This window comes from Lissotriton vulgaris, chromosome 2_1 (assembly GCF_964263255.1).
Source record: "Lissotriton vulgaris chromosome 2_1, aLisVul1.2, whole genome shotgun sequence".
NCBI classification, from domain to species: domain Eukaryota; kingdom Metazoa; phylum Chordata; class Amphibia; order Caudata; family Salamandridae; genus Lissotriton; species Lissotriton vulgaris.
Genome location: NC_141687.1, coordinates 1,698,291,546 through 1,698,315,550, shown reverse-complemented (window position 1 = coordinate 1,698,315,550; position 24,005 = coordinate 1,698,291,546). Strand labels below are relative to the sequence as shown.

At 45.0% G+C, this 24,005-nt stretch overlaps 1 protein-coding gene across 1 annotated transcript in view; it reads right to left on the bottom strand.

Moving 5' to 3' along the window:
- LOC147733125 (pancreatic secretory granule membrane major glycoprotein GP2-like) overlaps positions 1-24,005 on the bottom strand; it is a 183,311-nt gene that overhangs the window by 123,117 nt on the left and 36,189 nt on the right. The window contains exon 3 of the mRNA XM_086955865.1: positions 17,889-18,106. Coding sequence (XP_086811991.1) covers positions 17,889-18,106 — 218 coding nt within the window. The remainder of the gene's footprint in view (positions 1-17,888; positions 18,107-24,005) is intronic.

Below are 24,005 nucleotides of genomic sequence, written 5' to 3'. Positions count from 1 at the left end.
ACGTGTTGTTTAACTTTCACATATTTCACTACCTTCACTCAAACCACTCACTTTTGCTTATCCCTTGCGTCACTTCATTATCGGGCACTCCAAATGCCATTTCATATGTATTCTGTGACTGAGATACATGTTCAGTGTGATTAAATAACACTGCTACAACAAAAAGTTCTGTTTGATTTTCTGAGTAATGTTAATCATGTTTTATTAACGCCTTCTGATGTTAGATTACTGGGCCCACCTTTTACTATATTGTCTCATACCCAGGTCCCAGTGATTTTGAGTCTACCCTTTCGTATAACTTTTAGGAAGTGGGCATTTCCTTAATTTACCATCCTGTGTGTGCCTCTGGCTGTTTGTGCATTCATTGTCTGATGTTTGAATGACAGGCACTGGGGATGTGCATTCATTCTAGAGAGTCAATGAGGGGGTTTAAGTTTGCCCCACCTTGCATGGGTGACTCATCGCTAGGCTGAATAGACCTGGTCTGCACTTAGAGTGGAGGGAGAAGTTTCGCTTGCACCTGCATATGCTGTGTCTCCTTTTTACATAGCTGTCTCCGCCCCCTGTGGGCATGCTGCACCAGGGAGGACAGGACTGGTTTCGGCTGGGTTCAGAGAGTCTTGCCACAAAGAGAACAATTACAATTTGTGTATAAGCACTAGGCCTAAATCCCCAGGACTTTGGATTACCTCAAGGAACAAGGGACCCTGCAAAGAAGAAGAGAGAAAGGACTGTGTGAGGAGCACTGCCTTTTCTGTGTGAGGGGTGGGTTAATCTGCAATTGCTGCTTCTGTCTGTGGTGGAGGAAATGGACTGATTCTTTTTACCTTGCTGTGGTATCCTGCTTGTGAATGACTCTCCAAGGGCTTGTGTGTGCCTGCCTCCTGTTGGAAATCACAGGGAGATAAAATATTTCAAGAAATATCCTTGCTGGATCTTAGTGCCTTGCCGGGAAAGAGAGCTGAAAAAGCTGTGTGATGTGCGCTGCCCCTAATATGCATGGGGTAGGACAGTCTGCACTGGTGGCTCCTGGATGGAGCGGGAGAAAAGGACTGGACTGTCCTTTTAATTTTTGCAAAAGAAAGTGAAGCTCGCTTTGTGGGTTGAACAGCACGTGGAGCGCGCTGCTTAAGGGTCCTGTGTCTCAACTTGTGGGAGCGCTGCACTGGCCCTGGTGTACTGAGCAAAGGGAGGGGAGAGCTGGTGATGAAGAAAGCACTCTCCCTGGCGGCTGCTGTGCTAATTAGCCCGTCTTGAGGCTATTGGCAGCACAAGGGAAGAGTGCCTCTGTGTTGCAGCCATCTTGCTGCTCTGACGTCTCCACAGAGCACGGTATCTCCCCCCTCTCGTTGCCATGGAGACCAGGACTCAGAGAGAGATGCTGCCTACAGGTGGTCATTCTGGGGAAAAATAAGAACCTCTGGGGCCCTCAGCATTGGCCAAATGAGATGGGTGCACTTCCTGTACCCACACATGCTGTACATAACTTGGGCGTTCAAATCGACGACAAGTTAACAATGAAGCAGCAGGCCACTAAGGTCGCAGCAACCTGTTTTTCTACTCTCAGGTGGCTACAAAAGATCTTATGGATGCTTCCCATTCCTTCCCGTAGAACGGTTGTCCAGGCATTGATAACATCTCGCCTGGACTATGGCAACATACCATATTTGGGTGCTGATGTAGCCACTGTTAAAGTATTGCAGGTTGTACAAAATGCAGCCGTATGACTCTTGAAGAATGTCCCTAGAAGAACTTCTGCACTATCTGCCTTGCATGATCTTCATTGGTTGAAGATCTCCAGCCGCATAAAGTTTAAGGCATTATGCTACATGTTTAGGATCAAGCAAGGCATTGCACCTACTTACTTACAAAAACTGGTGCAACTTTACAGGCCCAAACGTACCTTACGATCCTCGGAAATAGGCAATTTCTCTATACCAAGATTTAAGCTGGCAAGGATGGGGGGACGTTCCTTCTCCTATCTTGGTCCCAAATATTGGAATGCCAATTGCTCGGAGAACGAAGCCCCGCTCTGTCCGTCGGTGCTCCAAACCAGACTGCGTCACTTGAGCACTGCACTTCACTTGAGTTCACATGGTTTGATACATCCACCTTGGCAAGAGCCTTTAGGAGCATGGAAACAGGTACCTAGTAGAGCAAACTGGCTCAACATAGTGGTCCTAGATCTAGTTCTCCTTGAGCTCCAGATGACGAACCTCTCCTCCCCGATGGACTCTACATTCTAGCCAGAGGGTGGGCAAACTATTTGAATTGGGTCCCTGCACCTTAGTAGCATTCAGCACTTCTCTGTTCCTTCAATACTGACTGACAACCTCTTATTAGTTGTTGTGACTGTGACTGGGGAGCAGAGGTGTTTTTAGTCACTAATCAATTCCCCTGAGACCCTTATTTACTCTGTTGTTTTTGGACCAAGTGTGGTCTCTAAACCAACGGGGTATCTTAGGTTAATATAATACAGCATTGCTTTTACCTTGGGGCATTAATTGAAATTACTCACCCCCCGTGGCCTCCATGAGTAGGCGCGCAGGTGTACCTGTGGCATATGTTATGGGCCTGATTTCCATTGAGTCTTTTCTAGCCCATTGCGCTGATTTGTGGGAGTGATCTCCAAGCCTGTAGCAGTGTTTTCGGGCCCTGTTGTGTTTATGCATGTCACTTTGGAACTACATGGTTGGACAAACAAGTACTTTTATCATAGACTACACAATATTGCACAATGCTGATGTTTCTCATGATGTTATGACTTGTGCCACATATAAGTAAATGCTTTAGTGCACTAATTGTGTTTATGACAATTGCCTAGCTGTAAAGTGATGTATGAGCTATGTGTTTATATGCATTTTTTATGCCTAGTGGCACAGTGATTTATGTGATTGTGGTCTTATGTGTTTTATGTATACAACACAGGATATTTTTTATATAACCTTGTATGGAGTCTCTTTTTGTGGTGTGCCTAATGTGTCCCTCGTGTGAGTGTGTTGCGCAAACGCTTTACACATTTCCTCTGGGATAAGCCTGACTGCTCTGCTAAGTTACCAAGGGGTTGAGCAGGGCTTATCTTGTCCATTTAACTCCCTTATCCTGACTAGAGTGGTAGGTTCTGCCTGGCTTAGGTGCATAACATAGCCAACCAGAAACCCAATTTCTAACAACCACACAAACAGTAATAAAGAGACCAAACCCACAAAATTCCAATCAGTAGAACCGGAGATATGCAATTTAAAAGTTTTAGACAAGTAAAGCTACTAAAAGCAAAAAAAGAGCCCCTTTTAATCATCTAGTCGTGCTAGACCAGGTGAAATTCACAAGCTCAGGCTGACCGCGATAGAGTTCTAGCTGGATACAGTGTGTAGGTTAATCCTGCTGAAAAAGTTACCTTTCTCAAAGTCCAGTTCAGGATTTCACAGGAGAAGTTCAACTGATGCCAGAAAGGGTCCCGGGCCTGGAGAGGCACATCTTTGGGATCAGGAACTCACTCCAGCACACGTCAGGGGTGCTCAGGCATGTGCAGTTGCAGGCCCAGACATGGGCAGTTACAGGTTCAGGCAGAGCCAGTTGCAACAAGTCTGTTAGGCAGTTGTGGGAAGGCCTCTGGAGCTTTTTTGTTCCTGTAGCTTAGAAGAGGAGGTCAGCCAACTGACCCTTGTAGCCCCTCAGATTCTCCAGGAATGAAAGGAGCAGGTCCAGTGTTCCTTCTCACAGAGCAATGCAGGCTTCAAGCAGCAGAGCAGTCCTCTGGGGTAACAAGGAAAAGCTCAAGAAGCAGGACAGGCTTCTGGAAGCAGCAGGGCAATCTTCTGAGGAACATGGCAGGCCTTAAGTCATAGAGCAGTCCTTTGGGGAACAAGGCAGGCCTCAAGCAGCAGGGCTATCCTCTGGAGAAAAAAGCAGTCCTTCCTCTGTAATGTCCGTAGGTCCAGGAGTGTACTGAAAAGGTTTTCTGAGGGTTCAGTATCTGTTATGTTATGTTATGTTATGTTATGTTATGTTATGTTATAAAACGCTTATATAGCGCATGGCTACCCCAGCAACGAGGCGTCCCAGCGCTTGCAGACAAGCCCAATTACATAACACCCAGAGGGATATGATAAAGTACCTGCTCAAAAGGAGCCCTAGATAGAAGAAAACAGCCAAGTTTTAGCATGTTTTTGAAAATGAAGGTGATTAGTGATGGAGCGCACATCCAGAGGGATAGAGTTCCAGAGTTTTGGAGCCAGGAACTTAAAAGATCGGCCTCCAGCTCTGCACTTCCGGATCTTGATGGTACAGGCAAGGGAAAGATCCGCAGAGCGGAGGGCACGTGGCGGGACCTAAAAGGAACAAATTCCTTGCAAGATTTGGGGACCTAAACAATGCAACATTCTGCGAATAACACAAAAGGCTTTAAATTGAATGCGCTGTTTAACGGGCAGCCAATGGAGTCTACGTAAGACCTGAGATGTGTGGCAGCGTTTCGGCAGACCGAACAAAGTACGGGCTGCAGCGTTCTGGGCTCTTTGTAGTCTATTAACGACTGTCAGATTGGACCCAAGCATAAGAACATTACAATAGTCTAGATGGGATAAGATCATAGCTTGGACAATTGTCTGACGGATGGAAGGTTCAAAGAAGCTGAGGATAGGTTTCAGAGAGCGCAGGCGACCATAACAAGTACCAGCGACTCTTTTTGCGTGGGAATCCAGGGTGAGTGTGTCATCTAGAATCACGCCCAGATTTTTTACTTCCCTCTTGGGCGTGGGAGGGGGACCCAATGTAGGGGGCCCCCACCGCTCATCCCACTTTTGAGTATCAGTGCCAATAAGGAGGACTTCAGTCTTAGATGAATTTAGCTGAAGGCAGTTCTCTGTTAGCCAGCTGGAAATGGCCAGAATGTCCTCTTGAAATTTGGCTTGATCTCCCACGGTGTTATTAGAAAAGGTAAAAATCAGTTGCGTATCATCCGCATAGGATATTAATTTGATGTTACGTTCCCTGGCCATTATGGCCAAGGGGTGGACATACACATTAAACAGCATGGGGCTGAGGGCAGAGCCCTGTGGGACACCGCAGCCTAATGGATAACTGCTGGATGAGTATGGAGGAGCGTGAACCTGGAAGGAACGGTCAGATAGAAATGACACGAACCAGTCCAGAGCTTCATCACTGACACCTATCTCCCACAGTCTCCTAAGCAGGATCCCATGGGAAACGGTGTCAAACGCCGCGCTCAAATCCAGCAGCACCACAGCTGAGGTGCTGCCCATGTCCTGTGCCACCCTTAGATGTTCCATAAAGGCTAGTAAAGCCGACTCCGTGCTACGTTTAGCACGGAATCCATTCTGAGACTCCTCCAAGATCCCGTTAGTCTCCAAGAAACCCGTCAAGATGGAATTTACATGAGCCTCCGTAACTTTGGCCAAGTACGGGAGCAAGGAGATAGGCCGGAAGCTTTCTGGCTCGGAAGAGTCCAGGGTGGGTTTTTTTAACAAGGGGATCACCTTGGCGTGCTTCCACGATTTCGGGATCGTGGCTGACTGCAGAGATTTGTTAATCAGCTCCCGCCCTTCCGTCATGATGAAGTTCTGACACAATCTAAACATCTCTGGTTTGACAGGATCTTCCGGGGACCCCGATTTGATTCTTACCTCATGCTAGCCATTGAAGTGGGTAAATATTTTAGGATATCCCTATATCTGGTTCTGGAAAGTTCTTCCCTTTACTTGCTAAGACTCCAAGAAGTCTGGGGTGATAAAAGACTAGTGTCATGTTCCCTTGTATGTGTGCATGAGGCAGCCCTTTCCGTTGTAAGTTGGTGCGCTAATTAGGCATGGAGGACGAGGTTTGGTAACCGCCCACGTTTACCCCCATCAGTTGGCCTCCTATTTTCCCGCCTCCCACACTCAGTGAGGTGGCTGGACTTGTTCTCTAAAGTACACCGCCGGTGCACTGAGCGGGCCACTATTTGGAATAGGTTCCACCCATTCCCCTGATCGTCCTACCAGCGCCACACAGGTGTTCAAGGCCAAGGATAAGTGTCCGTATATCTTAACCTCTACCACTTGGCCTCAGCTGTATCCGCCACACCCGTTTGGTGAGACGGCGTGGGGCCTTGTAGCCAGGCTGGGTGCACTTCATTATCTTAAGCACACCACCGTCACACGCAGCATGTCCCCCTCTGGACTATGCTCCACCCGCCTTGTTCCCTGGAGCAGGTTTTGCATGTAGCACTTCGCACATTGATATCTCCCCCACTGACACTGACAGACATGCATCATGAACTGGATCTGACTGGGCGATGGTGCATTAGAAAGCGTTATCAACAGGTTTTCTTGGGATTGACAAGAACTGCTAGGAATGCACGTACTCCTAGAGGTGGGGTCTGAATACACACTGGCTATTGAAAGATAGACGCATGAGACAGAAGATTACAAAGTCTCAAGGAGACTTAACACTACTGAATCATGTCCCCTACAAAAGAGGAAACAGCAATGCCCGTTTGTTCCCCCCTCATTTTTCGGAACAACATGTATGTACTAAATTTGCATATTACTGGACACAATGTTCTATGCTCCTTTCAGCTGGGCATCAAGAGATGGTACAAGAGCACGGAGAGTGAGCTTGCAAATATGGCACCATAGGTAAGCATGCTTTTACACAGCCAAATAGAGTACACAATATATAATGTTTCCCAACAATTGAACATGGTTATAATATAATAACGTTATCATTTTTTCATAGTAAATGAACCCCTCTGAAGGGAAGACGGTCCTTGAACCGCTAACCGCCCAGTTCCAGTGGTGGCCAGAATATTTACCAAACATGTGGCCCTTGAACTAGGGTTATATCTGTTGGATCCCTAGCCCTCTCGTTTTTTAATCATGCCCTTGTGATCACCTACTAAAATTTCAGTGGATCCATAGAGACATTTTTAAATCACTCACTTACTTTCTCTGGACTCTCCCCTCATTCATCGGTATTCTTTTGCGCTCTTCCTTTGAGAAAACACCTCAGCTCCTCCCCTCAGGGAGTCGTAGCCCACAACACGGTGTGAGGAGGGAAGCCATATGATGAAGCATATCATCTAACAGATTAGTGCGAGTTCTTGTCCTGAAGGATATTTCTACCTCCTTTTCCTTACACACTACACAGACTTTATTTTCCCTCTCCTCTTATTCACAGATAGCCAGACGGACGTTTGTGTGTTTAGGATTTTAAAAGATTAATCTTGCCAGTTCAAATTGGAAATTTAAAAATGCACTTCAGGCTGAAATTACAGACCTGCAACAGATTTTAGTGTGATCTTTAGTTTGTGTAGAGTAAGTGCTTTGGGAACACTAGTAGCATTTAATTTATAGGCCCTGGATTCACGAGTACCATTTTACTAGGGGCAAACTAGTAAACTAAATGTGCCAACATGTGTTGGCCAATTTTACTATATCTAAGGGAGAGAGCACAATCACTTTAGCATTGATTAGCAATGGTAAAGTGCACAGATTCCATATACCAAAAACGAACTTTAGAAAACAGTAGTGGAGGCAAAACATTTGAGGGAGGACTACATCAGATATGTCAGTGACCTTGATTGCAGAAAAGAGTGTGTGATTAGGGAGGAAGTTGTTTTTAAAGGATGCATTTATGAAGATGATACATCTCACCATTTTAACTTGAAATGCATTCCACTGGGTAAATGTCATAGAGAAACCTAAATATCATAGTGAACCCTCCAACAGAGAGAGGAGAACATGGGACGAAAACAGCATTGGTTAAAAAATTTATAATTTAAAGAACGGATGTTTACAGCAAGAGTTCATGTGCTGAATGCTCTTTTCAGAGTGCGTTAGGAGGTTTGGCAGGACAACTGGCAAATTGAAAATAAAGATATTTATTTACTCCATTGCTGGTGATACATCTTTGTGAAGGACATATATATAGAACAACTAGTTTAGATTGGTTCTGCGTGCAGATGTACTTGTCAGGGTGTTCTCCAGACACAACCTTTGTGTAATGAAGCCCTCACAGCAGGGCAGATTCTATCCCGGAGCACCCACAACGGAGGCACAAAGAGTTGTGAGGCGTCAGCATTTCCCTGCCATCAGTCAAATTGAAAGTGTGATCAAGGAAGACAAAAACCTGATAGGGATATTTACTAGGACGGCGATAAATAAACGCAAAGTGCACTTAGCGCTTGTTTATTTATCGTCGTCCATTGCAGAAATGTATCGCCCTGGCAACGCGTTATTAACAATGCGTTACTCCAGGGTGATAATATTCCAGAGAAATGAGCCAACATCGCTGGAAAACCAGCGATGTTGCACCCAAAACGGAGATAACCTTGGTGATACGACCCTGTGGTCGTATCACCATAATCCACTTCCCATGTTAGCTATGCCTTAGTCAGGAATTTAACAGACGTTAAATTCCTGCGTTAAGGCATAGTTAACAGGATTTAAAATATCGATACCCCTCGTTGATGATATCGCGAAGCTGGGGTAGCAATATTTTCCCATGGTGTTTTGTTAGGCACGCCTCCTTTGCATCTCATTAGAGATGCAAAGCGAGGCGTGAACAAAACAGGAGCTGAGTCAAGGAAACACGCGCTAGCATGTCCTTGCAAATAATGCAATATAATTACCGCTGCTTTTTGCCCAAAAACAAACGCTAAAGCGGCGATAATTATATCTCAGGCCCTTAATGATATGCCCCTGAGTCTCCTATAATGGGTCCCCCTAAACCTTGCACAACAGAGCATACATTTGCAATCCTCTGCCTACCACCTAACAAAGGGCAGTGCTTCCGGAAACCTAACCAGTGGCCCAAAGTCTTCATTTAATTTTTGAAGGGGCCCCTCACCTTTCATCTTGAGTCATACCACAACCAGCAGCATCATAATGGATCCCACTTTGCTTTTACGAATAATAACAAACTTGCCAAGCTTGAGGGTGAACATCAATAGCATTCACTCAAGCATTTGCAGAATCGTCTTTCAATGTTTGCGTCCAGCCATTACTATTTTATACCACCCCCTGAGCTGATCAGCTCTCCTTGCTGAATCAGTGGTCTAGTGGAAACTTATCAGTGGACAGACTGTTCGCCTAATTATAGCACCTATTAAAGTGCCTGATATAGCACATGCAAAGAGTGGTGTTTCTTTCTAAAGTGTTGCATACTAAAATTGAATACTGTCTCAAAAAATATCTTCTATCTTTCTCAAATCTATCATGACAAAAAAAACTGACATTTACCCTAAAACTTCTGGTGGTCACCTTTCCTTTATCTTTTAAATGGCTCCCTCCCTCTTTTCCATCCTCTGCTTGCCTCTTCTATCTGAGAACGAATTTCTCTAAGTCACATGAATACTTGCCTTAATCTCTATAATGTATTTCTAGGAATTACCCAAAACTAATCTCCAACATTACAACCTCTCCTTTTTGGAAAGTGATACCTCTGCAACCTAACAGTACATAATCTCTTCTAACTCACCTATGAAACACACTAAATCTGAATGAACTCATATATCCCTCTTTTTCCCATCGATCATCACATCTGAGTCCAATCTATACTACTATAATAAAGTAAGAACTTTCAGGCTTTGAGGCGGGTAAACTCGGGAACCACGGCGCCAATCTACACACCTGATACACCGTTGAAATCGTCAGGGTGTGTAGATAGTTATAGGCTATATAAATATAAAAAATAAACGTTATTTACAAAATTTATATTAAAAAAAAGTAGTCCCTCCATGTTAGAGCCGGCCGCGACGTGCGTGCTCACGTCAGGAGCACGGGGAGGAGCGGCGTCCGAGGAGCGGCGGACAAGGCGCGGGGGAGGAGCGGTGACGTGAGGAGCAGCAGACAGGCCAGCGGCGGTGCGAGCAGCGGAGAGGCGGACATGGCGCGGGGGAGGAGCGGCGGCGGACAGGCGGTGAGGAGCAGAGCGCCGAGGAGCGGTGAACTGAGGAGCGGCGGCTGAGGTAAGGCTCCGGGGACAATGTCGGGGCAGGCGGGTGTCGGGCCAGGCGGGGGATGGGGAGTTACAACAGAACAGATCGGCTGAGGAAAGGCAATCTCGGGGCAGGTCGGGGGTCGGGGCAGGCGGGGGACGGGGACCAACAAGGTGATGGGTGAAACATTTTGCATGTACTACTGTCCACGTGGAGTTACAACAGAACAGATCGGCTGAGGAAAGGCAATGTCGGGTCAGGCGGGGGTCGGGGCAGGCGGGGGACGTGGACTAACAAGGTGACGGGTGAAACATTTTGCATGTACTACTGTCCACGGGGAGTTACAACAGAACAGATCGGCTGAGGAAAGGCAATGTCGGGGCAGGCGGGGGTCGGGGCAGGCGGGGGACGGGGACTAACAAGGTGACGGGTGGAACATTTTGCACGTACTACTGTCCGACCTCCATCGACTCAGGACAGTCGGGGGTCGGCCAAGGCGGGAAAACAGATCGGCTAAGGAAAGGCAATGTCGGGGCTGGCGGGGGTCGGGGCAGGCGGGGGATGGGGACTAACAAGGTGACAGGTGGAACATTTTGTCCGACCTCCATTGACTCAGGACAGGCGGGGGTCGGGCCAGGCGGGAAAACAGATCGGCTGAGGAAAGGCAATGTCGGGGCAGGCGGGGGTCGGGGCAGGCGGGAGACGGGACAGGCGGGGGCGCGGGCTGCTGGGCAATGTCGGGGGGAGGCAGGGGTAGGGGAAGCCTGAATGCTCCCGGACAAGGTCGGGACGGGCTGCTAGTTACTTTAATATAACAGAAGAAACTGGAGTCACTCAATGGAATGCTTTGCTTGAGCACATATAACTAATCCCAGTAACACTGAACTAACCTTGAGTTCAGGAGCAGCGTGCTGCCTGAGCGTAAAACGTTAGGGGCATTAAACACTATATAAATGCAATTACAATACATTTACACTACAATTTAGGGAGAGTTAACAGAATAGCCCAGAGAAATTGGTTTGACACGTTTTCAGAGTACACAAAGTTTCATACCTGTGAATAATTCTCCCAATGTGTATGGCCTTCTAAAGATGATAACCATGTAGACCACAGGAATTATTTTGGCCAAGTGTCCCACCCATCCAAACGTTTCTCTCTGTTCATGTCCTCAAATTAGATTTTTAATGTGCTTGTATTTACATTTAACTTAGTTCTGTTGATTTTCTAACTGGGTGTGGTTCTCATGAGTGCGCTCCTTTTGAGAAGGAACATTTATACTATCTATTATAAGAGTAAAAACTGTGCAGATGTTCGCCTTTATGTTTCTAAGGCCACAGGGTAAACCAACAGAGTTGCTGCATCCAATGACTAGGTCGTTGTTTATAGCTCTGAGACCAACATCCTGAGCTGCATATAGGGAAGACATTGTGTAGGCAATCTCATCGTTCAAACACGCACCCGTCTTGTCCAAGAACATCTCTATATTTAGAGTGGATTGTCGAAGCTTACCCTAACTGTCCCTCTCCAGAGGGGTCGTGACTTTAAGTGTTTCCATCTTAGTGATTTCTAATAGCATTGAAATTGAGGCTTAGAATCGCAGCGCTAAGAAATTGGCTAATCCCAGCCTCCTCCAGCCTCTAATGGGGCTGCACTGGACCCTGACTTTACCAGGGCCTGGCCCTGGTACATTCTGTGAATACATTGTGCCACAGGAAAGCAAGGCTCGCATAGATTCTGCCTCTCCCTTCAGCCCCCCCCCCCCCCCCCCCCCCATCAAATAGCTCCAAACAGGATGAATGACTGTTTCTTGTACCACTGGAGAGTGAGGATGTCTTTAACCTTTGACTGTAGAGGTGGGCTGGACTCACCAAGACCTGTGGTTGATCTTATCCTCCAATGTAGATCCCGGCGCTACATTCTGCCCTTTAGAAGCTCCAAAGGAGGTATCTAAATGTTACCACTCAGGATAGTGAAGCTGCTTTTACCCTTACATGGCAGCTGGCGATGGGACCACATGGCACTTGAGGACTGCGGTTGGTGAAGTACTCGGGTAGAAGTGCCTCTTACCCTGGCATACTTCCATCTCTCTCAGCAACTCATGCTTGTCTCTTCTACATATTAGGACCAAACACCTCAGCAATATTGTGTTGCTAGAACACACACACCTCATGCACACTCGATATTTACTAGAATGTGAATGCTAAAAGATCCAGTGGCTAGTTCATCAATATTGCATAAACGAACAGTCATTTAAAGGGGATTTCCCCATCCAGGGTATCTGGCCACTAGGTGCACATTAAATATCTATACCTCAGTGTCAATCTGAAGCTTTACTACTGCCTTTATTGGCTCACAATTATGGCAGAACTGAGAAGTGCAGGGGATTCTCTTTACTTATGAGTGTAAAACCTTTCCTAGTTGAAATAGATACGGTTTGTAAGTAGGAAGGAAATGGCCGGCTGGGTGGGGTCTCAGCTTTTTGTTTCTTCTCACTTTCTGTGCTTATAGGATGTATCATCTTGCATTGACCGAGCCTATAGGTGCTGCAGCTTGACAGCTGTTTCGGTTCCTTTTCTACAGCTATGAATCCATCAGATGACACTTCCACATGTCCCTGGCTGATATGACAAGCCTTCACTCCATCAGATGAGTTTCCCACCTATAAGGTCAGACTTGGACTGAAAATAGGGTGATCATCCTTCTATACTTTTCATGGAGTGTCTGTGAATCAACCCTGATGTCTGTGCCCATGATGGAGATTTTAACAGATGGCATTTGTCCGTAATTTAGACTTTGTGCTAAAAGACCTACATTACAGGTTAAATGCATGGCTGAAGTAGAAGGTCTCCTGTGCTGTGATCCAGGTGGACTGGCAGATACTTATAAGCAAGAAACAAGCCATCTTGCCAGGGTCCCGGCTGCCTGAAAAGAAATGTAGACCTGTGCAGTTGGTTAATCTGTACATTTAAAGGCTGCTTGGAAGCCTGTAGAGGTGGTGTCAAGTGATGGATCCACTTTAAGCTTTCTGAACACAAAGATTTATTCTTTTTGAGAGGTATGGTAGGGGGTGTTCCAAGCTGAATTGTGGTGTGCCGGCTTTTAATGAACAGCTGATACTTGAAAACACTTTCTTGATTTCATCCACAATGTATATCCACATTTAGTGGCAAGCTATCATATATTGTGTGTACTGCATACTTAATTATGACTTACATAGTCAAAATGCTTTCTGTGAAGGGCAGGGGCCTCTTAGCACTAAAAATACACAAGTCACGATTACCTGCTGAACCAAGCAGAATTTAGTTTTATGGGCTTCTGGTTGCACACACATTGATCTGCAGTAATCACAATAACCACCAAAGGTTTCATTAAAATAAAATAGTATATTTCTCTCTGATTTTTAAAACTTACATTTGCTTTTCATTTTAGGTGAGCATTATTTTATTTTGTATTACTTGAGGGTGAAAGATCAAAAATAGTAAGAAAATATTTTGTTCTTTTTAGCTATGCCTATGATTTCACTCTGCGCTTACTGACCACATCCGTACTGCACTCAGGATCACATAATCCATACTTGTTTTAATGCTGTTTGACCACCGAGAAAACCAGTGATGTTAGAATATGTGGTCTCGCAGTCCCTCACCTTCACTATGTACCTTTTTTTTTTTTTTAGACATGTGTCAAGTTAACCTGTTATCTGCATTCAATTAACACAGAGTACTACTCATCTGATAGAATTGTACAAAAACACAGTCCTTTGGTGCTAAAGGGGACTTCGAAAATCTAGGCAATTGCTTAATTGCACTATGTGTGACCAGAGGCCTAGGTTCAAATCTCAGCTCACCCATATGACTAAATTGTGTGATTTAAGTCACATCAAGTTACTTCAGGTGCCTGGTTTACTTGATAATGATATTTGGGAATACATTCAAGTAATTCAGTTCAAGATGGATCTTGAGTAAACACCATACTTGTAAGTGCTTGAAAGGCCTTTGGTGTTCATTGATCCCTAAAAATAATATTAACCATGACATAAGGAGCACCTGAAAATACATCCGCTATGTTTACTCATGGCTTGGAGGCAAATTCAGTACAGGACTGTAAATAATTCAAGACAAAGGGTCAAAATTCAGTAAAAAAATCAGGACAAAAGGAGGAGCGGCCATACCCCACTAGTTTATCAATGCATTTATTTACAGTTTTTTATATTGACTTCTTATTCACTCTGCTGTGTATGAGATTGCCTCTAGGTATGCTACATTCAGTTAGAGCATTACGTCCTTGTTCAGTAGTAAATTGATACTCTTGAGCATGGTGTCAAGGGCATCACTTCTACCCAAATATACCCAATCTTTCTTAAAGAGAAAGCAACAGCAGCATTTTGATTATGTTTCTTGACATTTCAATAGGCATGATAAACAATTTTGGAAACATTAAGGTAAGTTACTGTTTCACCTGCTAGTTTACCAAGTTGACCAAACACATCTTGCCCACCTGCCGCTCCACTAGATGCCAAACCTATCAACATAACGAGGCAGAGCAGATGGTGTGGGTGACAGTCTCACACCAAATGTCATGATGTGATGTACCTACAACTTGTCTGTAGTCTCACAGCAGCAAGAAGGCCCGACTACTACATATAGGTGTGTGTCATGGACTCTATATTTATCCCAGAACGGGAAGCCCAACCATAAGACATAGAATTAAAGAGCAGGATGAAGTCAAGAGCAGATGTGAGATCCGCAGCTACTGATTCAAAGAGCCATAGCTAAGAAACAGATAAATAAGAATGAGAAGTACAAGATGAGACAATTCCTAAAATCAAGTAGGCCATCCATGAGTACTGGAAAGTATTGTGTACCTGGGGCCACATTACATATGGGGCAACTTTTCCAGGATGGCACTGGGTGCACCTTTCTAAAGGTGCACCCAGCGCAATCCTGAAAAATGCCCCCAATTATGGAGAACAGGTTGCCCCCAGGGCAGCCACGAACTTGCGCTGCCCCCAGGGCTGCACATTCGGGTGAAAGCAAGGAGCGGCTGCTTTACAGCAACCACCTGCAAGGGGGTGTCTGGGGGTCTATAGGACCCCATATGCCCCCTGCAGAAGGCTGCTCTCAGGGGTTGCACTGATAGCTTCTTTGCCTCTGCAACCATGCCTGTAATACGGCGCTGGTGCAGAGCCAAAGGTATTTCCTCTTTGCATGGGGCATGCCACCATGCAAATGAGCGAACGCCCCAGGCAGATAACGCTGCTTCTTTACGTATGCAGAGATTGGTGCAGGAGATGATGTGATCCATTGCTGCTGAACCCAAAGGTATGGGCCCACCCTTCTAAACTCAAAGAGACCTTCTGTAGATATAATATAATATACTAGCTAGGGAGGGTAAACTGAGGTTCTATTAAAACGTTTTTCCTTTAGCATTTTAACATGCTTTCACCCTTTGTATTCTATGGAATAGTAACCATGCTGTTAACCTTGTTCCTTATAATATGTTTGCTTGTATTAGCTAAGATACTGCATTTAAGAACACAGCATTAGAAACATTTCAAACTTGCACGTGTCCTCATTGACTCCTCGTTCCGGATTGATATGTTAGTATGACGAAAGAGTGTTCATGTGTTCCACGTTACCTGAGGTATTCTAACTCCATGTTCTAGGTTGTCTAATCATTGGGGGTCGGTAAGAACCAATGAGACACTGATAGCTAGTCTGGTAGGGGATTTTGGATAGTGAGGTGGAGGGATTTCTGCTCATATACAGAACTGTGGATAGAGACTTGGAACCTCAGTGAATTAGGGTGTGCCAAAACTCACCTCATTATCCAAAATCCCCTACCAGACTAGCTATCAGTGTCTCATTGGTTCTTACCGACCCCCAATGATGGAGACTGGAGACAAGCGGCTTTCATTTGATTCAAGCAGGGCCGGACTGGCCATAGCGGGCACCGGGCAATCCCCTGGTGCGCCGCACAGGTGGGGGTCGGTTTTGGGCCCCTGGAGGCTGTTTTTTGTTAAATCCAGCAGCAAGAACTTTCTGGCAGTCCCACGAATAAGGAGAAGCCGCATGGGTGGCAGACGTTTTTCTGTTCAGTCAGCTAAACTTTGGAACAACCTGCCCGACCCTATTCGGATGGAGGAGAAACATCTTAGGTTTAGGAATATGCTGAAAACCTTCCTATTTCCCTAATCTCACCGGGGATGAATTGGACCACTGCAGCGCTGGGATGCCTCTGGGTAACCATGCGCTATACAAATGAGTAGTCATTCATTCATTCATTCATTGTGATTATAGCCTGTTGATTGGTGAATCCTTCAACATTTAGCATTTTTCCTTAAGAATAATTCTTTATTCAAAGCAGTTATGTTGTGATACATTCCTCCTAGGCTTTTTCGTTAACCCGACTCCACTGCCACTAGCAGGTTTATACCCAAGTGCTCACACAGAGTGAGTCCTCCTTGGGTTTTCCGAACTTGAATCTCATGCTGCAATTGCCCTAATATTAACTTATGCCACTGTTACTTTTCCTAGACTTAACACAGTTTCATGAAAGTGGATAGACCACATCTGTCCTTTTTGCTCCACTAGTCCATTGCAGTATTTTACAAAGATGGCCACCCAGATCATCTGATGGTGTTCCCAGAAAAATACATCAAACTGTTTAATTGGGGTGAGTCCTGTTTAGTCACAAACACCAAGTTACATGGGACTCAATAGGACATGCATTAAACTGTTGCTTTTTGTCTTCCAATAGTTTGGTATCAAGAGATACATGGAAAAGAAGATGTTTTTGAGTTATTCCAAAGTACATCACATTAATCGTTTGTGTTAGTCATTGTCACACCTATTTGGTATGTTGTAGCCAGTAGTAAATATGTAGAGTTATAGTTTAGCTCCGGGTTATACACCAATGACTGACACATTGTGTTTTCACTTCTATTTTCCCCCAGATGATGAACCTTGCATAAATATTTCTTTGTGGGGTGAGTCAATTAGCTAAACAAGTCACCCACATTTGCAAATTAGGGTAATTCTGAATTCGCAAAGAAACACTTTACATATTTGCTGCTAGGGAGGGGAGATTGGATGCATTTCTGCGTGATCCAGGCAATGATTGTGTTATCAGGAAAATCAACAGTAAACATTTACCCAGCAGACTCTTAACAGGCCCACAAACAGCTAAAACCTCAGCCCACACATTGACCTGTCAGACAAACCCATCAGGCACTTCCTGATTGCTCCATAGGCCAGTCGATACTGCCCACCAACCTCACATCACCAGGGGACTGTGGTACAACATTCTTGGACCCTCTCACAGCCCATTATTATCACACCCCCTTCTTTACTGCATCAGGTGAGTTCCTTAGAGTCTCCTCTCACACACTACTATGTGATTCTCCCACAACAGCTTATTTTCCACTGTTATATGTCTTAGCCACACACCTCTCTCACAAACCATCATCTAACTCTCTTACACTCCCAATGGCTTCTCCCACAACACATTCTTAAACACCATCAGGTGGTTATCCCATAACCATCTCACCACAGCACACTCTCTAATTGTCACCTCTCTCACACCATCAATTGACTCCCTGGTCACCTCTCTCCCACCAAAAGACCACTCTCCCTGACCAGCCTCTCAAACCACCAGATGGCTCTCTAATAGCCAACTCTCTTACATCTTAATGAAATGTTCCCTCGAGAAGCTTGTCCAACCATCAACTGATCGCTCACAGCCAGCTCTCTCACACTAATACATGACTGTCTTATAGTCACCATTGTTGCACCAACAGGAGACTCCCCCCAAAATCCACCTCTAGCCTACCCTAAGGTTACGCTCTCTGACCATCCTTTCACATGGAAGATCACTCTTTAACAGCTGCTTCTCTTGTGCATTTTTAGGGGACCTTTATACACCTTTAGCGTGCTCTCAATTAGCCTCTTACCTTCATTACATTTCCACAGTAGGCAGTTCTGGCTATGGTTGTGATGTCTTGCACAAATATACCATTCAGGAAGGAGATACTGGCGGCTCCTGTGCAGTTGGCATCAGCCAGGGTCGAGTTTTGAGGGTCGATGTGCAACGTATTTGCTAGGCATTTACCAACAGAGACGACCATCTTCCCCGACAGACATTTGACAATTGGATCAATGTCAAGATAAGCTGGAAAAGTCAAAAGATCAACTTTATTGCTGGTTTTTAATGAAACAACCTCTTTAATCCACACCAGTTAAAATAACTAGACCACCAAAAGACTTTTTCCCCAACAACAGAAATTAAATTCTCCTGACAGAGTACATCCAATGAACTGGCAAACCTGTATATGCCAGGGACATTAATGCCTTGTTAGTTAACCACACCCCCTGTACATTTACTAGTAGTCAGAATTGTTTCATAGTGCCCCCTGTGTAAAGCCACCATCATCTTCATCTTTGATAACATTTACTGGCCTCTAGTGTTCCCAACCACACATCTTGCATCTGCAGAGTTAACAGTCTACTGGCGAAGTTAACCTTAGAATTCCTGCATTGGCTATTCACTTAGGAGAGGACTAGAGTGCTAGGTGTGAGGGGCAGAGTAGGAACATCTTGGGAACTCAGGATCATTGGTTTATTTATTTTATTGAATGGTTTTAAATAGCGCTCACGTGCTTTATACTCTAATGGCGCTTTACAACATAACAAGAACAATTACGATATTGTCTTACATCGAATAAAGAACTTTATGAGACTAGCGTGATCTAAACAAAGCAGAAAAGAGAAGTAATGTAGTAAAACTTAAAAGCATTCAACTTCAACCCTTCATTAAACCAGTGGTCAGCAAAGTAGGGATTTATTTAATGTGTATTGTCTGAAATTGTGATCTCTTTATGTTAAATGTGGACAGCCACATGCTTGGTATTCCATCTTAATAAAGACTGACCATAATATTGTGGTCAAAATATAATTACTAAAAATAGTGTGGATAAAAATATCTAAGGAGAGTTTATAATTTTTTTCAGTTTTACAACACTATTTATTTTTATTACCGGCAGTAGTAGGCCATTATAAATGTGGATCAATACAAAGGTTTTTTTGCACAAAAGCATAAAGTTCTCATTTACTGGTCTTTCCAGGTGCAATACTCGAGATGCCATTAATTCAATATGCTGCCCTTGTGACCTAATATACATAGGCCAGGTGACACAGAGATTTAAATGCAGAATCCTACAACCTAGTAGCAGAATTGAATGTACACCGACATACAGTTGAAGACAAAGATGGCAGGTGATAGAACATATATTGTTTGGCCAAATTGAGCGAGATATCTCATGCCTTCTATCACGTAAGGCGCTACAGTGGATGGATAAAAAGGGATCTTCTGCAGATGGACCAGGAAGACTGGAGACAAGAGGCTTTCATTTGATTCAAGCACAGCAACATCATCTGACTCATTCAGAGAGACTATTTACAAAGACTTGAACTCTTCACAAGAGACTGTTATACTGTTTTGAAACCATGTAAAAATATGTTCTTGTTATTTCTCATAGGGCTGCATGAGTGAATGACAAACAGTATGTCAACCTCTTAATGTTTGGTATGTAGGATTTCTTCCATTTTCATGATGTGTAAATTAATTCAAAAGCTGTTGCACACATTACAAATGTGTTCTCATTTTGTTACATATTGATTTTCGCATATGTACAAATCGGTGAACAACCTTTACAACAAAACTTTTACAACGCACTACCATTACAACGCGGTCATTACAGCGCAAACCATTACAACGCATTGCGCTGGGGGGCGCTCTAGGATAGGGAATAAGTTTAATTTTCTATCCAACACCTTCCCTAGTGTCTACCGGGACTGGTGTTGGAATAGAAAATTAAACTTTTCACTATCCAGCACCTCTAAGCGCTATGCGTTGTAAAGGTATGGGATGTAAAAACCGCGTTGTAAAGACAGGCGTTGTAATAGCCTGCGTTGTAACATCATACATCCGTACAAATCATGTTGAGTCGGCAATACATAAATATTAGAACAGACATGGGTGTCATCAAAGGATTGATAACATCAAGAAATTCTCCAAACATTTTTATTTTTGTCAAAATTATAAATGACTCTCTTTATATTTTCAAAAGGGAGTTCATCGTTTTGATTAATTCATTTTGAAAGTGGTTAGAATAAGAAGGAATCCTATACGGTTAAACAAGAGATTCCTGTATCGTCGCATGTTTTTCTCTCCATGTGCATGTCCTAACCAGGACACGCTACTTAAAAGAGATAGGATGCATCCGCGTGCTCACGGCCTCCATTAGTGCTAGCTGAGCACTTCAGTTCTCTCAAGCAGGCTGACTGCCACATTCCCCAGTGTCAGCTCGCGCAGCACTTTTATAACAGCAAGATCATTTTTTTTTTAACAGACCTTACTGGTATTTTCAATTCTGACTAGACATTCACGATACAAATCTTAGTCTCATGTCACTGGTATTAGCATTTTAGTCAAAGACTACTTAGCTAGGTTACATCCATTATATCTGCTTGTAGTATACCTTGTTATTCTGCAGGCATATCTGAGGACTTCAGTCTTATGAGTGTATTTGTCCCCGTACGCTGCTTCAATGTCCCTCCCCGCCTGGTGTCAACTATGAAACCTATCGACTCTCGCCCTGTGTATGGTCTGGGTCACTCTCTATATTTACCAAATGTGGTGGATCTTGCGTAACAGCAAGATCATATGAGGTAATATTTGCATTTCCCTATAGGTACACAAATCAGCAGAGGGTGTTACTATCATTTGGTAATTTAACCACGCTCAATTTGTTCCATTTTGATTAAAGTCTGGTATGTAAATAGAAATGTTGTACATATCAATCGCTAGCCCCAGTTAATAATTCTTGGTATAACGTCTGCATTAAAACGAGATACAATGTATCCGCGTGCTCACAGCCCTCATTTTTGTCAACCGAGTGCATCTGATCTTGCAATTAGCTTGCACAGCACACTGAAATAACCCAATTTTAGGAGATAATATTTTATTTCGTATTTCTCTTAGAAACACCAATCAGCAGACGGTTTACTCAACACTCGGCAATGTGGCATTTGTGAATTAATTCTTGGTTCAATTTCTGCACTAAAACAAGATGCAATGTATCCGTGCGATCGTGGACTTGATGTCTGTTGACTGAGCGCCCCAGATCTTACTCGTAGTTTGATTGTCTCCCATGACTATGTCAGCCGGCACTGCACCTTATGCAAAAACAACAGTTGATGGGAACAGTCCAGCCCGAACTGCCAAGCCAGGTCCTCCCTGGCCTGGAAACAAGCATCCTAGGACCCGTTTAGGGCTTTCAGCCCTCATCAGCCAGGATAGCTTGATTCCAGTGGCATGGAGAGCACTGGACTCACGTCTGAACATACCCATCCCACTCGGGGTGACAAATGCAAAAACAACAGTTGATGGATATAATGCAGAACAATGTCATACATTCACCCCAGTACAGAGATCTGGGCCTAAATTCATCGTTATTTTGCTCACCATGCCATTCCAGTTTGAACCCAGCCATATGCAAATCAGTCTTGCCCCTGTGCCCCATGGGAACAGTCCAGCTTGAACTGCCAAGCCAGGTCCTCCCTGGACTCAAAACAAGCATCCTAGGACCGGTCCTAGGATGCTTGCTCACAGTCTCATCAGCCAGGATGGCTTAATTCCAGTGGCATGGAGAGCACAGGACTCACGTCTGAGCATACCCGTCTCACTCGGGGTGACAAATGCAACAAGCACTGGCGTTGCCAATAGGTCTCGAAGTAGGAAAGTTGGAGCTATTACAATTGCAAATAACAATGCCTTTTATTTTTGTTTTCATTTTAAAAACATAAAGGGCTTTGTCATTTACAAAACCAATAGCTCCAACTTTCCTACTGCGAGACCTATTGTGCACTGCACAGTGTGGGTGAAAGTGGCACTGCGTGTGTGTGAGTGGCTTTGAGTGAGTTGCGTTGCGTGGGTGAGTTGCATTGCGTGGGTGAGTGGTGTTGCGTGGGTGAGTGGCGTTGCGTGGGTGAGTGGCGTTGCGTGGGTGAGTGGCGTTGCAGGTGATTGGCGTTGCGTGGGTGAGTGGCGTTGCGTGGGTGAGTGGCGTTGCGTCGGTGAGTGGTGTTGCGTGGGTGAGTGGCGTTGCATGTGTGAGTGGCGTTGCATGTGTGAGTGGCGTTGCGTGGATGAGTGGCGTTGCGTGGATGAGTGGCGTTGCATGGATGAGTGGCGTTGCGTGGATGAGTGGCGTTGCGTGGATGAGTGGGGTTGCGTGGGTGAGTTGTGTTGCGTGTGTGAGTGGTGTTGCTTGAGTGAGTGGCGTTGCATGGGTGAGTGTGGTGTTGCGTGGATGATAGTGGCCTTGCGTGGGTGTGAGTGGCGTTGCGTGTCTGTAAGTGTTGCTGTGTGGGTGAAAGTGGCACAGAGCCTTTGATGTGGCCTGGCACAGGAGAAATGCTGCTGCTGCTAATTAAATATAAAAAGTGTTTAGGGACTAACGGCTGCCGAGAGTAACAAGGCAGTGCTGGGAGGGGGGATGCACACCAACTGAAGTGCTCTGGTTGCACGGCCTGCGGCCGGCCGTGTGAAGTGATAAGCCTTTGAAGTACACAGGGATGCTGTGACGGAGGTGTGAGAGGTCTGGCAGGGAACAGATGGCCTGGCTGTGAAGCAGGGGGTGGGGCAGCGCTGGGGAAGCCTGTGGGAGGGTGATTGATGCCTTTGATGTGGGGAGGGAGGAAAGCCTTTTGCGAGCCTGCAGGAGAAATGCTGCCGATGCGCGTGCATGTTTAATCACGTGATTCACGTGAACTTAAAGAAAACCGCGGCTGAAAGCCCGTGGTTTGAAGTGGATTTTGCCGACTTGAATTCTCCCCATTTCCCATTCCTGCGGAATGGTAAAGGCGAGACCTAAAAATAACAGTTGATGGACAGAATGCAGAACAATGTCATACATTCACCCCAGTACAGAGATCTGGGCCTAAATCCAGCGCTGGCATGGTGAGCAAAAGAATGATGGATTTAACCCAGATCTCTTGACTGGGTGTGAATGTTTTGATTTGTTCTGCATTCCGTCCATCAATTGTGTGTCTTTTGCTTTCTTGCCCTAAGTGCACCAGGTATGCCGAGACGTGGGTCCTGGGCTCACTGTGCCACTGGAATCAAGCTATCCTGGCTGAAGAGGGGTCAAACCCCGAAACCGGTCCTAGGATGCTTGTTTCCAGTCCAGGGAGGACCTGGCTTGGCAGTTCGGGCTGGACTGTTCCCATGAGGCACAAGGTCAAGACTGATTTGCATATGGCCAGGTCTAAACTGTGGTGGCATGGTGAGCAAAAGAAAGATGGATTTAAGCCAGATCTCTTGACTGGGGGTGAATGTTTTGATTTGTTCTGCATTCCATCCATCAATTGTGTGTGTTTTGCTTTCTCGCCCTAAGTGTGTCAGGTATGCCCAGATGTGGGTACTGGGCTCACTGTACCACTGGAATCAAGCTATCCTGGCTGAAGAGGGGTGAAACCCCGAAACTGGTCCTAGGATGCTTGTTTCCAGGCAATGGAAGACCTGGCTTGGCAGTTTGGGCTGGACTGTTCCCATGAGGCACAGGGTGAAGGCTGATTTGCATATGGCCAGGTCTAAACTAGGGTGGCGTGGTGAGCAAAAGAATGATGCATTTAACCCAGATCTCTTGACTGGGAGTGAATGGTTTGTTCTGCATTCCGTCCATCCCTTGTGTGTCTTTTGCTTTCTGGCACTGCACCTTAAGGAGACCAGATCTAAGTAACTAATCTTTATTCGCATTCTCTACAGGTGGACTTTCTCCGTCAGAGATTTTGGTAAGTAAATAAGTGGTCCTGTAGACTATAGTCATATTTGTCCACATTATGATGCCTTTATACATGTAGGCTACACATTCAAATTGTCATCTCTGTACATATGCAAATGGTGACCTTGACTTGTCAATATTGATCCCGTTCAACACGTAACAATAAGAGAATGTTTTTACACACCATCTGATGAGTGCTACACCAAGTGGGCTTGATAACTGTGT